Source organism: Neophocaena asiaeorientalis, unplaced genomic scaffold (assembly GCF_003031525.2).
Source record: "Neophocaena asiaeorientalis asiaeorientalis breed wild unplaced genomic scaffold, Neophocaena_asiaeorientalis_V1.1 scaffold114, whole genome shotgun sequence".
Classification (NCBI taxonomy): Eukaryota; Metazoa; Chordata; class Mammalia; order Artiodactyla; family Phocoenidae; genus Neophocaena; species Neophocaena asiaeorientalis.
In genome coordinates this window covers 6668351-6682887 of record NW_020173116.1, presented here as the reverse complement: position 1 = coordinate 6682887, position 14537 = coordinate 6668351, and the positions used below count along the sequence as shown (strand labels likewise).

The following is a 14537-nucleotide window of genomic DNA, read 5'->3' as shown; positions in this document are numbered from 1 at the left end:
TTATTTCCCTAAGCATAATATTCTCACCATGTTGCTGCAAATGGCAGAATTTCATCCTTTTTTATGGCTAATATTTCATTGTGTATATATACATACATATATATAATATATATATACATACCACATCTTCTTTATCCATTCATCTGTTGATGGACACTTGGGTTGCTTCCATGTCTTGGCTGTTGTAAATAGAGCTGCTATGAACATTAGGATGCATGTATCTTTTCAATTAGTGTTTTTTACGGATATATACCCAGGAGTGAAATTCCTGGATCATATAGTAGTTCTATTTTTAGTTTTTTTGAGGAACCTCCATAATGTTTTCCATAGTGGCTGCGCCAATTTACATTCCCACCAACAGTGTACAAGGGTTCCCTTTTCTCCACATCCTTGCCAACATTTGTTATTTGTGGTCTTTTTGATAATAGCCATTCTGACATGTGTGAGGTGATAGCTCCTTGTTTAGATTTGCATTTCTCTAATAACCAGCAATGTTGAGCATCTTTTCATGTGCCTGTTGGCCATCTGTATTTCTTCTTTGGAAAAATGTCTATTAAGGTCTTCTTCTGCCCACTTTTAAACTGGGTCGTTTGTTTTTTTTGATATTGAGTTGTATGAGTTGTTTATATATTTTGGGTATTAACCCCTTGTTGGTCATATATTTGCAAATATTTTCTTCCATTCACTACATTGTCTTTTCGTTTTGTTGATGGTTTCCTTTGTTGTGCTTGCTGGTATGTTTTTAATGAATTATAGGAGCTCTGTAATTAGGGAGCTTCATCCCTTTGCAATGACATCAGTAACAAGTATTTTGTCCCTGTTTGTCATTTGTCTTTTGACTATTCTTAAGGTGTTTTTGTCATGCAGAAGTTTTTGTTATTATATAGTCACATTTATCAAATTTTTCTTTATGGCTTTTAAATATTATATCATATTAGAAAATATCTTTTGTATTGAGATCATGAAAGAGTTCTTTATGTTTTATCTTAATACCTTGTGGTTTTGCTTTCCTCCATGTAAATCCTGATCAATTTGGAACTTATTCTAGTATATGGTGTGAGATAGGGATTCAACTTAATTTTTTCTTCCAGTTGGCTACCCAATTAGAACATCTCAATGTTTTGGATTTGATATCCCAGCTTTCTCTGAAATATATTAACTTTCCATATGTATTTAATTCCGTTTCTCGGCATTCTATTTTATTCCATTGGTCTATCTGCCTATTTTTGCACCGGTTGAATTACTGAGGCCTTATCACACAGATCATAGCTCCTCATTTTTAGAGTTTTTCTGGTTGTTTTTGCTTGTTTCCTTTCATATGTGAACTTCAAAATCCCTTATTGGTGTTTTTATTTAGATCATATTGACTGCATAAATTAACTTAGGGAGAATTGATTTCTTTGTGGCCTTTCTTCCTATTAAAACAAATGGTCCATGTTTCTATTTGTTCAGGTTTTTGCTTGTGTACTTTAGGAGTGTTTTAAAGTTTTCTTCAGGTAAGTTATGTACATATAAAAAGTTTATTCTTAAGTATATTTTTCTTTTGTTTTATTACTTTTGCAACTGGGATCTTTTCTTTCATGTACTTTCTAACTGATTGTTTATGTATCTATATGAAAGCCATTAACTTCTATTAATTGTGTATCCTGCCAACTCTTATTGTTTGTAGTAATTTTAGTTGTCTTGCGGGCTTCCAGGTATATAGGACTATTGTATCAGTTACCTATAATGCAAAACTTAGTTCAAAACAATAATTGATCAATATTATGGACCATGAGTTTGTGGGTGGCTGGGGGGGTTCTTCTAGTCTTGTCTGGGCTCATTCATGAATCCGTAGTCAGCTGTAGGTTGAATAGGCAGCTCTTCTGATCTTGACTGGCTTCTTCCACATGTTTAGGGGTTGCCTGGAGGTAGGCTGGTCTGTGATGGCTTTGGCTGATACAGCTGAGCTCTTCGTACTTATCTCTTACTTTATACACCCCACCCCACCCCATAGGCTAGTCTAGGCATGTTCTTAGATTATCTCAAGCATATTCTCAGGGGGGATTTCAGAGGAGTAAGAGAGCAAGGAAATGCACAAATACTTTTTCGGCCCTTTGCGTCTCTCAAAGATACCAATATCTTAATGGCCAAAGCACGTCACATGGCCAAGCTCAGACTCAAGGGTTGGGGAAGCAGACTCTGCCTCTTTATGAGAACTTCAGTGTCAAAGGACTGGGATCAAGGAGAGGTCAAGCAGAGGGGCCATCAGTACAATCAACCTAACACATGCATCATCGGTAAATAGTGAGAGTTTTACCCATTTCTTTCCAATTTCGATTTCTCTAAATTTTGTTCTCTTGTCTAATTGCATTGACTGACTCCCCCAGTACAGTGTTTAACAAAAACCTCTATGGTGGTTGTTTTCAAAGAGCCAGCTTTCGGATTTACTAGTTATTCTTTTCTGTTTTCTAACTGATTACTTTTTGCTTTTCTTTTAATAATTTATTTTTTCTCCTTTCCTTTCGTTTAATTTGTTATTTTCTTCTCCTGATTTCTGTAGTCAGCTGCTGTAGCAGTTGCTGTTGATACCCCACCCTGATCCCTTTACCAGGCCTCTACACTCATCTCCTAGCTGCTATCAACGTTGACCGGTATCAACTCACAGCAAAGCTCCTTGGAATTGTCCTTGCCCAATGGGAGCGACCTTCCCAGGAAATGCCTGAGGTTATGCTTTCTCCCTGGGAATGCCCACAGCTACTGACTGACAGAGTGGGACAACTCTGTGGTGCCACTTATACTTCAGAGCTCCCCACTCTGAGGCTAGATTTTAGCTGAGCCCACGTCTCTGCAAGCTCCCTGGCAGCCCATGCAGTCTGAAAGCCTCCTGTCCCAACTGATGCTGGGAATCCTGCTGCACATCCACACTGCCAGTTCTGATGGTCTGCTTCCCTGCCCACACTCCCAAAGGCAGCCTATTGTTTGCCCAGCAACTTCAGACCCTTTTGCGTCCTTCGGCTAAGGAGAACAGGCTTCTCTTGGAGTACTTTTTGTCTGTGTCTGCTGGAGATTCTGGGTTGGAAGATTCTGTAGCATCTTGTCCAGCATATGTACATGGGAGGCAATAAAGAAACCCAGAGAATTTGCTGGCATGGCATTCCTCAAATTCTGAGTTCCCCCAGGTGGTCTGCCTTCTTTTTTGTACTTTTCAGAGTCATCCTATGCTTGTTTATTGTGCAGTGTCTAGGGATTTTTAGTTGTAAGAGGGAGGATCTGGGAGGAATGGGGCTACTGCACCTTGGCAGGACTGGAAGTCCTCCATTATATAGTATTTCCACCAATACACATAAACAACCCAAAGAACATAGATAATAGTAAAATGTAATAACATAATTAGGAAGGGATGAGCTTGAGTATTACTTTTATTTTTAAAATAGAATTTATTTCAGTGCATCTTTCTATATATTAATTTTTGATAATGGGTGTGTTTAAAAACTAGTTCACAAAAATTCTTTAACATTTAACAATTGTATCTCATGAGCTAATTTAAACTGGCTCTAACACACCACTGGTTTTATTTATTTATTTAATTTAATTTTATTTATTTTAAAGATTTAATTTATTTATTTTTGGCTGTGTTGGGTCTTTGTTGCTGCGTGCAGGCTTTCTCTAGTTGCGGTGAGTGGGGGCTACTCTTAGTTGCAGTGCATGGGCTTCTCACTGTGGTGGCTTCTCTTGTTGCGGAGCATGGGCTCTAGGCGTGTGGGCTTCAGTAGTTGTGGCGCGCAGGCTCAGTAGTTGTGGCTCACAGGCTCTAGAGTGTAGTCTCAGTAATTGTGGCACACGGGCTTAGTTGCTCTGCGGCATGTGGGATCTTCCCAGACCAGGGCTCGAACCTGTGTTCCCTGCATTGGCAGGCAGATTCTTATCCAATGTGCCACCAGGGAAGTCCCACACCACTGGTTTTATATAATATGTAGATAATATTTGGTCACAATTTTTATTTGCTACAGGATGACTTTTTTCCCCCTGATGAGCGTTTTTAGTTTTTTAATAGATTTGCTGCTCTTTGTAGGGTCATTGTTTCAATTCTATGCTAATTTCTGTTTATTACTTATAACTGAATGATGTGAGTGAAGCTGAATGACTTCTAGCCTGGATTTTCTAAGGGGTTTCAGAGTTGGGGAGCTGGGAAAAGCTTGGATAGTGATCCAGGGTGGGTCCTTTTCATCACATGGAAACTTTTTCCTTCCCCGCTGCCACTTAGATAGACCACTTCTCTCAAATGTGACCTGTGCATGTGATTCTTCATGTCACCCTGACCCTAAACCTATAGCTCAGAGACCAGCGGGCCTCCTGCTATCTGCTAGCTCACTGCCGTTCCTATCCCGCTTTCCAGATAAGAGCTATAGGTTTTACGTCTCGGTGTACACATCTTCCATTTAGGAAGTGAATTTTTACTAGCGTTTCCTGAGATCGGTCACCATTTGGCCCTTGTGCTGTGAGATCCCTTTCTGTGGTTCTTTTCATTTCCTCCTGCCAAAGCCTGCTTGACTCAGATGCTTTGGGCAGGCCTTACTTGTATGTTCAAATGTGGAGATTTTTCCAGTCTCCCATTTTATTGAAATTGGCATTTTAATTTTCTGTTCTCCTTAGGGAAAATACTGACTGCATGCAGTAATGTTTCTACTGAAATCCCCACCAGTGGTTCTGACTCAGAAAAACAAAAAAGTAAGAATGGGCCTGTCCTGTCTCAAGATTTTTTTGTTAGGGAGTTTCTGTGACCATTTGGCTTTTTTTTTTTTTTTGGGGGGGGGTTTATCTTTTACTTTCCCGAATGCACAGTGGGTCCTCTTGGATTTTTCAGTTACCTGCAGACTGGATGGAAGAGAGAAAGTCAAGATGGTTCTTGTTTGGTCTGGGGCAATTGACCAGCAGGTATTTAGGGAAAATGTTTAAATGTGAGATGCTCTGCTGGTCCTCAGGGGCTACACAGGAGTTTAAGATGTGGACTCTGAATGCATGCAGTTTGTATTCTGGGTGGAAATAAACATGAGGACAGTATGTGTAGTAAGCATGTCTGTGGGGGCATCCATGGGGACACTGCCTCCACAACCTGGTCGTGAAACTTGAGGACCCAAATACGTTTAAGTTCAACCACCATTGAATGGGGCCTCACGTGGGCCAGGCCTTGTAGGGGTGCTGGGGCTGTAAAAATGGGTCTGACGCAGTGCCTGCCCTTGAGAAGGAGGAGATGGGGTAACTCAGAGCGTGAATGGCAGTTACTACTATCGAACACTTACCATCTATATGCACGCCCTAGTCCAAGCATTTGAAATGATACTCCTCTGAGTTATGCGTGACTCTCATTCCCACCTTACAGATGGGAGGATGGAGCCATGGCAGCCCACTTGATGTTGGTCCCGCAGTTAGTGACGGTCAGCATCCAAACCTGAGTGCGGTTCCCCCCAACTCTGGCTGTGCTTTGTGTTTAAACACTTTAGGCGGCAGCATGGATCCTCCCCTCCTATGTCAGTCGAGGTTCGTTGAGAAACAGACACGGAGATGGGACTAGATGTACAAGCGACTTACTGGGGGAACATCTAGAAGGGTCACAGGGAGGGAGCTCCAGGAGGTGGGGGAACCTTTGGGATGTGTGCAAGCAGGGCTGACACCATGAAATGAGGGAGAAGAAAGGGCCTGGCACCGGCACGAGACAGTCTGAGTGGGCTGCTGGGGTCCCTGGGAAAAAGTCTCCTGGTGGGCAGGAATGGCCGGAGTCTAGAACCTTGCCATGCTCATCACCAGCCGGGAGCAGCCTGAGGGCAGAGCAGACTGGGGCCAGCGCCAAGATTAATTCCAAGGAATGGCAGCTGCAGGTTGCTGGGAAATGCTGCTCCCACTGTGGGTTCTCTTGAAGGAAACTCTAGGTGACACTCCTGGGGCCACCACACAGGTCTCTCCCATCTGCCCCATCTTCCCATCCCAGACACTTGGGTAGAGGAGGACATGTTAGAGTCTTGTTTTAAGGTCATTGTCAGGGAACTCTTCTTTCTTTCCTTCCATTTTGACCGCCCCCCACAGTCTGTGTCACACACATGGTGGCCTCCTTTGACGCATAGCATTGGAACAAGAGCTATAGAGAGACCCAACAAAGATGACTGTTCTGTCAGATCCCTGGGTCCAAAGGCTCCACTCATGGTCACCATCAGTCCAACGTCTTAACATCCATTTTGTATCCATTTGTCACAGGTATGATTTGAGTCTGGATGAAATGAGAGCTTTGACATTCCAGAGAGTGATGTTCACCATGGGTCTGCCTCTGATAAAATGTACAATTCAGGATCAGGTAAGTTTCATTGTTATTCTGGTGTCGTGTGTGTGAGTGAAGGAGAGAGAGAGAGACAGAGAAAGAAAAATATTTTGTTTTGTTTTATTTGCTTTTGTGACTTGTGGAAGGAAGCACATTAATTTTGCCCTGGGGGAAACAGACAATGTGGTCGGTATGGGGGAGTGGCTCCTTCACCCTCCTTTTCTGTCCCCTCCCTGTGTTAACCTAATTGATTCACTTTTCCCGAGCCCACAGGCCAGGTAGTAGGGGAATGAGCAGAGGTAATGAAATATTTGTTCACAAAACAAATATAATTTGGGGTGTAAAACTCAAATATCTGAGAAACGTAGTGAACTAATTTTATGGACTTTTAAAGCATTTTAGACTTGTCCAAAATGCATGAGTCTTGTTTGCCTAAAAATTGCCACTCTCAATGCAGTTAAATTACTTTAGTCAATTTAGCCTCATTAAAAGAAAGAAGGAAAGAAAGAATATGGGATGAGAGGATTCCTTTGTGATGCTAGCATTAGAAGCTCTATATTTTAGGCAAATTTAAGTCAATTCATGCAGCTTCATAGCTTCCTTAAACCTAACACTTTACACAGGAAAAAAATACCCCCTGGTGAGATCCCTGGGGGAGGGCCCTGAACTGGGGATGAGCTTCAGCAGATGCTGAGGAGCTGAATGTATTCTGCTGTGAGCCTGGCCCCCTTCCTGCCCAGCGTGGTCTGCGGAGGGAGAGGCTGAGGAGTGAGGGGGTGGAGGTCTTTCCCATTCAGGAGACCACAGGGGCTTGTTTCTCTGTGGAGTGTGGATCAGAGCTGGTGGGGGCCTGAGTCCGTGTTTGAGACCAGATCACCACCCACCCACCCGCTTCGGTTGGCTGTCTGTCCTGAGGAGGCAGGGACAGAACTCAGCATCTTCTCCTGAGGAAGAAATTACCTCCTGGTGAGGTCCAGCAACCCCTCCAAGGTGACAAGGGCACAGCGTCACCTCGGAGAGCATGTGCAAGGAAATACCCCCAGAACAGGGTGAAGCATGCTGGCAAAGTCTGGAAGATCATTTCATACCAAGTAGAACATGCTGGCAAAGTGGATGTTCAAGCTAGTAAATTGCCTCTCAATGAAACTTACATTTAGAGGTGAATGCAGCCATCCAAACAACTAACCAGCCAACCAACCAACCAACCAAACAGCCAAACAGCCAAACAGCCAACCAACCAACCAACCAACCAACCAACCAACCAGCCAACCAGCCAACCACCCAACCAACCAACCAACCAGCCAGCCAACCAACCAACCAACCAACCAAACAGCCAAACAGCCAACCAACCAACCAACCAATCAACTAACCAAACAGCCAAACAATCAACCAACCAAACAGCCAAACAGCCAAACTGCCAACCAACCAACCAAACAGCTGACCAGCCAGCCAACCAACCAACCAACCAAACAGCCAAACAGCCAACCAACCAACCAACCAACCAAACAGCCAACCAACCAAACAGCCAAATAGCCAAACAGCCAACCAACCAAACAGGAGGGAGCCAGTGGGACTCAGGCTATTCCTGGCCAACTGTAGTGAGGAGTGGGGACAATGGATAATGGATAATGACGTTCCCCACTCCATCCTTGACTGCTTACCCCCAAACCCTGTCCCCAGCCATCTTCTCTCTCATCCAACCAACCAACCAACCAACCAACCAACCAAACAAACAAACAAACAAATGAACAACCAAACAAACAACAGAACATAAAAACCCCAATCCCTCTTTGCTTTCAGCCACTTTCTCCATCAGAATCTGGCCTCCAAATGTGTCTGGTGTGGGGCTGGCAGGAAGGTGAGATTCCGACATGGGGGCCAGTCTCCTGCCCCCTTAATCAGCCCAACATGTCTAAGGCTTAAGTTAGTGTCAAAAATCAAGACCCGGATGTGAGGGTTGATCCTTTAATGAGGTTTATCAGTTGCAGCCTGAGTCCCCCACGTCTGAAGGATTAGCCTGCAAACTCTCGCTACTGATGAAGTGTGTTAAGCCCTGGATCCAATTATCTCCCTGTTTTCATGGCTCCCTCCGTGGTCGTCAGCAGCCTGGACAGCTCTGTCCTGCATGATGAGGTGTGATTCCTCTGGGAGGCACAGGATTGGCCCTGGACGATCCCTCCAGCTCATTTCTGTTAGTTATTTCAGCCTGTCTGGCGCTTCTCTCTGTGTGAATTTGCAAAAGCCAATGAACCTGAAGGAAATTAAACCAGTCAGTCATCGGTCACTGGGGCTGCAGGCTTATCTCATGGGGCGGGTGTCATAAGACTCAGCAGAACATCTGCATGTGAAGGCTCTCAAATTCCCCCCTGTGAACAGCTGGAGGAGCTGTCCACATCCAGTAATTCTAGAAGTGTTGCATGATTCATCCCACCTCTTCATGAAAATATTGAGTCATGGACTGCCAGTTCAGAGAGCATTCCAGGTCCTTCCATCTTTCCCTGGCCCTTGTGTGTTGCTCTTAACTTTTGGGGATGATTGGATAAGCTCCCAGGCAGAGTGCAGCGTGTAACATGTGACGATGATGTCCTTGAGGACAAACGAGGAGCGAGCCTCATTCATCCCAGGGCTCGGTGGACAGCCCACAGGCTGAGAAAAAGCCATTAAAATGTTTCCACTCTGTCTTCTCCCTTCTGTCAACTGCAGTAGATTTGAGGTGTTTCAGTAATTTAAAAAGGAAAACAGTATCTCAGCCTGACTACAGAGTGCACGCGGATGCGTGCGCGCGCGCACGCACACACACACACACACACACACACACACTGTGAAAAATCTCATTGCACCTTTTCAACTCCTCCTGCACCTGTTTCCAGTGACATCACATTTGTGCCCCTCGGCCAACTCTCTCTCTCTCTGAGGATTCAGGACTGGGTCCTGCGTCGGGGGAGGTCTCTGACTTCTGGAATTTCCAGATGAGGAGATGGAGGACCCAGTTGGGACATCTGCTTTGTGGCAGTGCTCGGACTGGACCCCAGCCCCTCCCTTGGGTGCCTGGTCCTGTCTGTGTGGCACCCTCCTCAGAGACACCCTGGAAGCCAACAGAGGCTGACAGCCTGCACAAAAAATCACCATAACCAGCGACAGCTCACACTTACTAAATACATATTCTGTGTCAGTCACAGCTCTAAGGACTTTAAATGGATGATCTCATTTAATATTCCCGACATCCCTAGTGGTATTCCTATTTTACAGATGAGCAAACTGAAGCTGAGTAATTGGTCAGAGGTCATACCACTAGTAAGCTGTATATATAACTAGTGGAGCATGGATTCAAAGCCAGGTGGATTGCTTCCTGAGCCCACTCAGATCTGGTGGGTCTCACCCCAGGGTGCACATCAGAACCGCCTGTGCAGCTTTCCAAACTCTTGCCATCCAGGCTTTTGGTCAGGCTCATCGGATCAGCATTTAAACCTTGCAGGTGATGCAGTGTGCATCCTGGCTTGAGTACTGGCGCACTGTCCTTCTTTCCTGGTACCCTGTACTGTTTCTCCTGAATTGTTTCTAATTCTTCTGAATTGTTCCCGTTCAACATTTCGTCCCTCCCAATCATGGTGCAGGGCTGACTCAGGGATGCTCCGTCCCAACATTTCCTTTTCTCAGGAGGGAGCCAGTGGGACTCAGGCTATTCCTGGCCAACTGTAGTGAGGACTGGGGACAATGGATAATGGATAATGACGTTCCCCACTCCATCCGTGACTGCTTACCCCCCAACCCTGTCCCCAGCGATCTTCTCTCTCATCCTGAGCTCCTCTCGTCCTCACCCCCATGATCCACGTGGGCCATGGGCACAGTAGTATCATTACCGAAGCCAGTGGTTCTCGAAGTAGGATCTGAGGACCCGTGGGTGTACCCAAGATCCTTTCTGTTACTATCTGAAAAGTAGATGTCCAACTACCTGCATGCACGACACTAGGTTTTCATCATCAACTTCGACCAAAACAACATATGGCTACAGACTGAGTGCAGAAGCAGACATGAGAGGCCAGCTGTCTTTTATTAAGCCAGATGCTAAAACAATTTGTAAAAAGGCAAAACAATGCGATTCCTCTCATTGATTTAGTTTTTGGCTTGAAAATTGTGGCTATTTTTCATAAGAATTATGTCATTTACATTAACATGTAATAGGTTTATTATTGTTATTTTTAAATGAATAAACATTTAAAAAATTCTCAGCTTTAATTACTAGTACAGTAACTTGATAGATACAACCTGCATAAACTAAAGCTCTTTGGAATCCAAGATAATTTTTTTTTGCCATTTAAAAAAAATTAATTAATTCAGTTTTTGGCTGCGTTGGGTTTTCATTGCTGCGTGTGGGCTTTCTCTAGTTGCGGCGAGCTGGGGCTACTCTTCTTTGCGGTGCATGGGCTTCTCATTGTGGTGGCTTCTCTTGTTGCGGAGCACGGGCTCTAGGTCTGTGGGCTTCAGTAGTTGTGCCTCATGGACTCTAGAGCACAGGCTCAGTAGTTGTGGCGCATGGGCTTAGTTGCTCTGCAGCACGTGGAATCTTCCCGGACCAGGGCTCGAACCCGTGTCTCCTGCATTTGCAGGCAGATTCTTAACCACTGTGCCACCAAGTAAGTCCGGAATCCGAGATAATTAAAAAAATTTTTTTAAATAAATAAATAAATTAATTAATTTTTGGCCGCATTGGGTCTTTGTTGCTGTGCGCTGGCTTTCTCCAGTTGTGGCAAGCAGGGGCAACTCCTCATTGCGGTGTGTGGGCTTCTCACTGCGGTGGCTTCTCCTGTTGTGGAGCACGGGCTCTAGGCACGCAGACTTCTGTAGTTGTGGCTCACGGGCTCTAGAGCGTAGGCTCAGTAGTTGTGGCGCTTGGGCTTAGTTGCTCCATGGCATGTGGGATCTTCCTGGACCAGGGATCGAACCCATGTCCCCTGCATTGGCAGGTGGATTCTTAACTACTGTGCCACCAGGGAAGTACCCGAGATAATTTTTAAGAGTATAAAGGGGTCTAAAGCTTGAGAACTGCTGGTCTAAATCATCCACTGTTTTCTCAAACCACCCATCTCAGATCAGCTTGGAGGGGGATTGGCGGCTTTATATTTATATTATATTTATTATTATCGCTTCTCGGCCTTTTGGCTAAGATCAAGTGTATATTATATTTATTATACTGCAATTATTAAATTTCCATCAGAATTTAAGATAGTGTCAGTTTGGGATGGTTTGGGTTTTTGTATTTAGAGAAATACTGGGGTGGGGGGCAGTGATCAGATCTGGAATGGAAAAAGATTTGAAAGTCAGCTCCCCTTAGAAGGCAACAGGGCATGGGGAATGTTGTTGCTTTCCTCATGAACCCCTGAGAAAAGGAGCAGCCTTTCCCAGGAAGCAGTTACACTGAAGCCATTGGCATGTTGCAGAAAAGGAGCTGAGCAGGGGTTTCACCAAGAGACTGAAGTCCCATCCCAGGACTGGTTCCTGACCTATTTTGAGCTCTTGGCTCCAACACCCTGGCCTTGGCTCTGCCGTTGGTCCTCTGGCTTCTGTTTGTATTGGGACCCAGGCTTTTCCTAGTGGGCTGGACAGGCTGCCCCTGGCTCTGCCTTATGTGCTGCTGCCTTTGGCAGGAGGCCCTGTCCCAGCTCTGGTTCCACGACTTGGACCATGGCCACTTGGCCAGCGCTCTGGTCGGGTCAGCCCTGGCCCCGTGGGATGCCGTGGAGGATCTGAGCTGAGATGACAGGATAGAGGGAGGGCCTGTTTATAGAAGTTCCTCTGTGTAGATTGGCACCTGAACTGAGTTGTCATCCATGACAGCCACAGGGATTACTTGAACGGGCGTGCCAGGGAGTGAGCTGGGACCTGCCTGGGGACTCCGGTGCAGCTGGAAGCCTGGTGCTATTTATTTACTGCACTGGAAACCATTCTGCATAATGGAAACTTCTCAGTTTAAGGCATAATTATTCTTCTTGCATTGAAATATTATGTTAAAAATAACAATAATGATTACTTGTTATCATTTGCTAGGTCCCTACTATGTGCCAGGCTAGGTGATTCATTCATTTTACAATTTTTTATTGAACACCTACTATGAGGTAGTTCAAGAGGCAGTGAACAAAGCAGGTAAAATAATACCTGCTTTATGGAGCTTACATTTTAGAGACGAGGCAGGCTACAAACTAATAAAGTACATTTATGTCAGATGGTTGTCTATGCTGGGGATAAAAATCAAGTATAGTAAATTGGGAAAGAAGAAGTAAACCTATCTGTGTTCACAGACGACATGATCTTATATGTAGAAAACCCTAAAGATTCCACCAAAAAAAACTGTTAGAACTGATAAACAAATTCAGTAAAGTTGCAAGGTACATAACCCATCACTCTTTTCAATTAAAATCAATGTAAAATAATGCATTTTTCGTCAACAGCAAAGTAAGCTCATGCATCAGGCTGGTGATGTCAATACGATGCATTCATCATTACGTATTGTCAGTATTGATAAATTATGTGATTACACTAATAATCAGAAACATTTTCAAGGCAGCTAGGAATTTGGGATGAAGCATGCTGCCAGACAAGAGGCATTAAGTTTAAGGCAAGAATTTGGAAAATCCAAAACTGTCAAAATACTGCAGTAATGTTGTGACAGATGAAAAATGTCTTTGGACAGAGCCGTGGGAATGTCACCTTTCATCCTTCCTCTCTTGGGCTTTTCTGGAGTAGTCAAGGCCCCTGGGGAGGGCAGAAGTACAATGGCCACAGACAGCCTTTGTTACAGAATCCTCCCAGCACTCTGCTCAGGGATCCCACCCTGTGGTCCCAGGAGAGAATCAGCAGAGGATAAGGAACAGCAGCGAGTAAGAAGAGTCAGACGTGGGGGCCACAGTGAGAAGTTTGGATTTTTTGCCAAGGTAAATGGAGTCATTGGAGGGTTTTCTCAAGGGTGGGTGGGGAAGAAGAAGAAGGCAAGCACAATGTAATGCTTGTTTTAAAAGTGTTATAGTTCCTTGATCAAAATTTATAAGTTGATTCAAAAACCATACATGGAAATGCAAAAGGCCTAGAATCATTAAAGCAATTCTAAAAAAGGGTGAATTTGGAGGACTCTCCCTATTTGATTTCAAGACATTAAAAAGCTACTCAAAAGAGTATGTGGTATTGGCATTAGGGTAGACACATAGATTAATGGGACAGAATGAAGAGTCCTGAAATAAATCCACACCCATATGTTCACTTGATTTTTGGTCAGTGTTGCCAAGGCAATTCAATGGGAAAATGAAAGTCTTTTCCATAAATGGCGTTGGAACTACTGATAAAACTATAGAAAAAAATTTAACCTTGATCCTGACCTCACACTACACACAAAAAAAATTTGAGGTGTATTATACACCTGAATACAAATTCCACAATTACAACATTTGTACAAGAACAAAGGAGAAGGCAGAGGTTTCTTAGAGAGGACCTCAAAATATTGAAAGTGTAAAAGAAAAAGAACTGATAAGGTAATCTTTATCAAAATTAAAAACCATTGTTCATCAAAAGACATCATGAAAAGAATAAAAAGACAATCTACAGGACTTCCCTGGTGGTTCAGTGGTTAAGAATCCACCTGCCAATGCAGGGGACACGGGTTCGAGCCCTGGTCCGGGAAGATCCCACATGCTGCAGGATAACTAAGCCCACGCGCGACAACTACTGAACCTGCACTCTAGAGCCCATGAGCCACAACTACTGAGCCCGTATGCCACAACTACTGAACCCACGTGCCACAACTACTGAAGCCCGCACACCTTGAGCCCCTGCTCCACAACAAGAGAAGCCACCGGAATGAGAAGCCCATGCACCGCAACGAAGAGTAGCCCCTGTTTGCCGCAACTAGAGAAAGCCTACGCGCAGCAACGAAGACCCAGTGCAGCACCCCCCAAAAAAAGGCAATCTACAAACTAGGAAAGAATATCTGCAATGCATATATCTGAAAAAAGTTATGTCCAGATACAAAGTATTTGTACTCAGAACATATAAAGAATTCCTAGAGCTCAATGGTAAAAAGACACACAAACCCAGTTAAAAAATGGGCAAAATCCTTGAAAGAGTCAGACGTTGGGGCCACAGTGAGAAGTTTGGATTTTTTGGACTTTATAAAAGAGTCCAGGGCTTCCCTGGTGGCGCAGTGGTTGAGAGTCCGCCTGCCGATGCAGGGGACACGGGTTCGTTCCCCGGCCCGGGA

At 44.4% G+C, this 14537-nt stretch overlaps 1 protein-coding gene across 1 annotated transcript in view; it reads left to right on the top strand.

Moving 5' to 3' along the window:
* ACOXL (acyl-CoA oxidase like) overlaps positions 1-14537 on the top strand; it is a 307274-nt gene that overhangs the window by 7928 nt on the left and 284809 nt on the right. The window contains 1 exon segment of the mRNA XM_024743961.1: positions 6232-6328. Within this exon segment, the coding sequence (XP_024599729.1) occupies positions 6310-6328 (19 nt within the window). The 5' untranslated portion in view covers positions 6232-6309.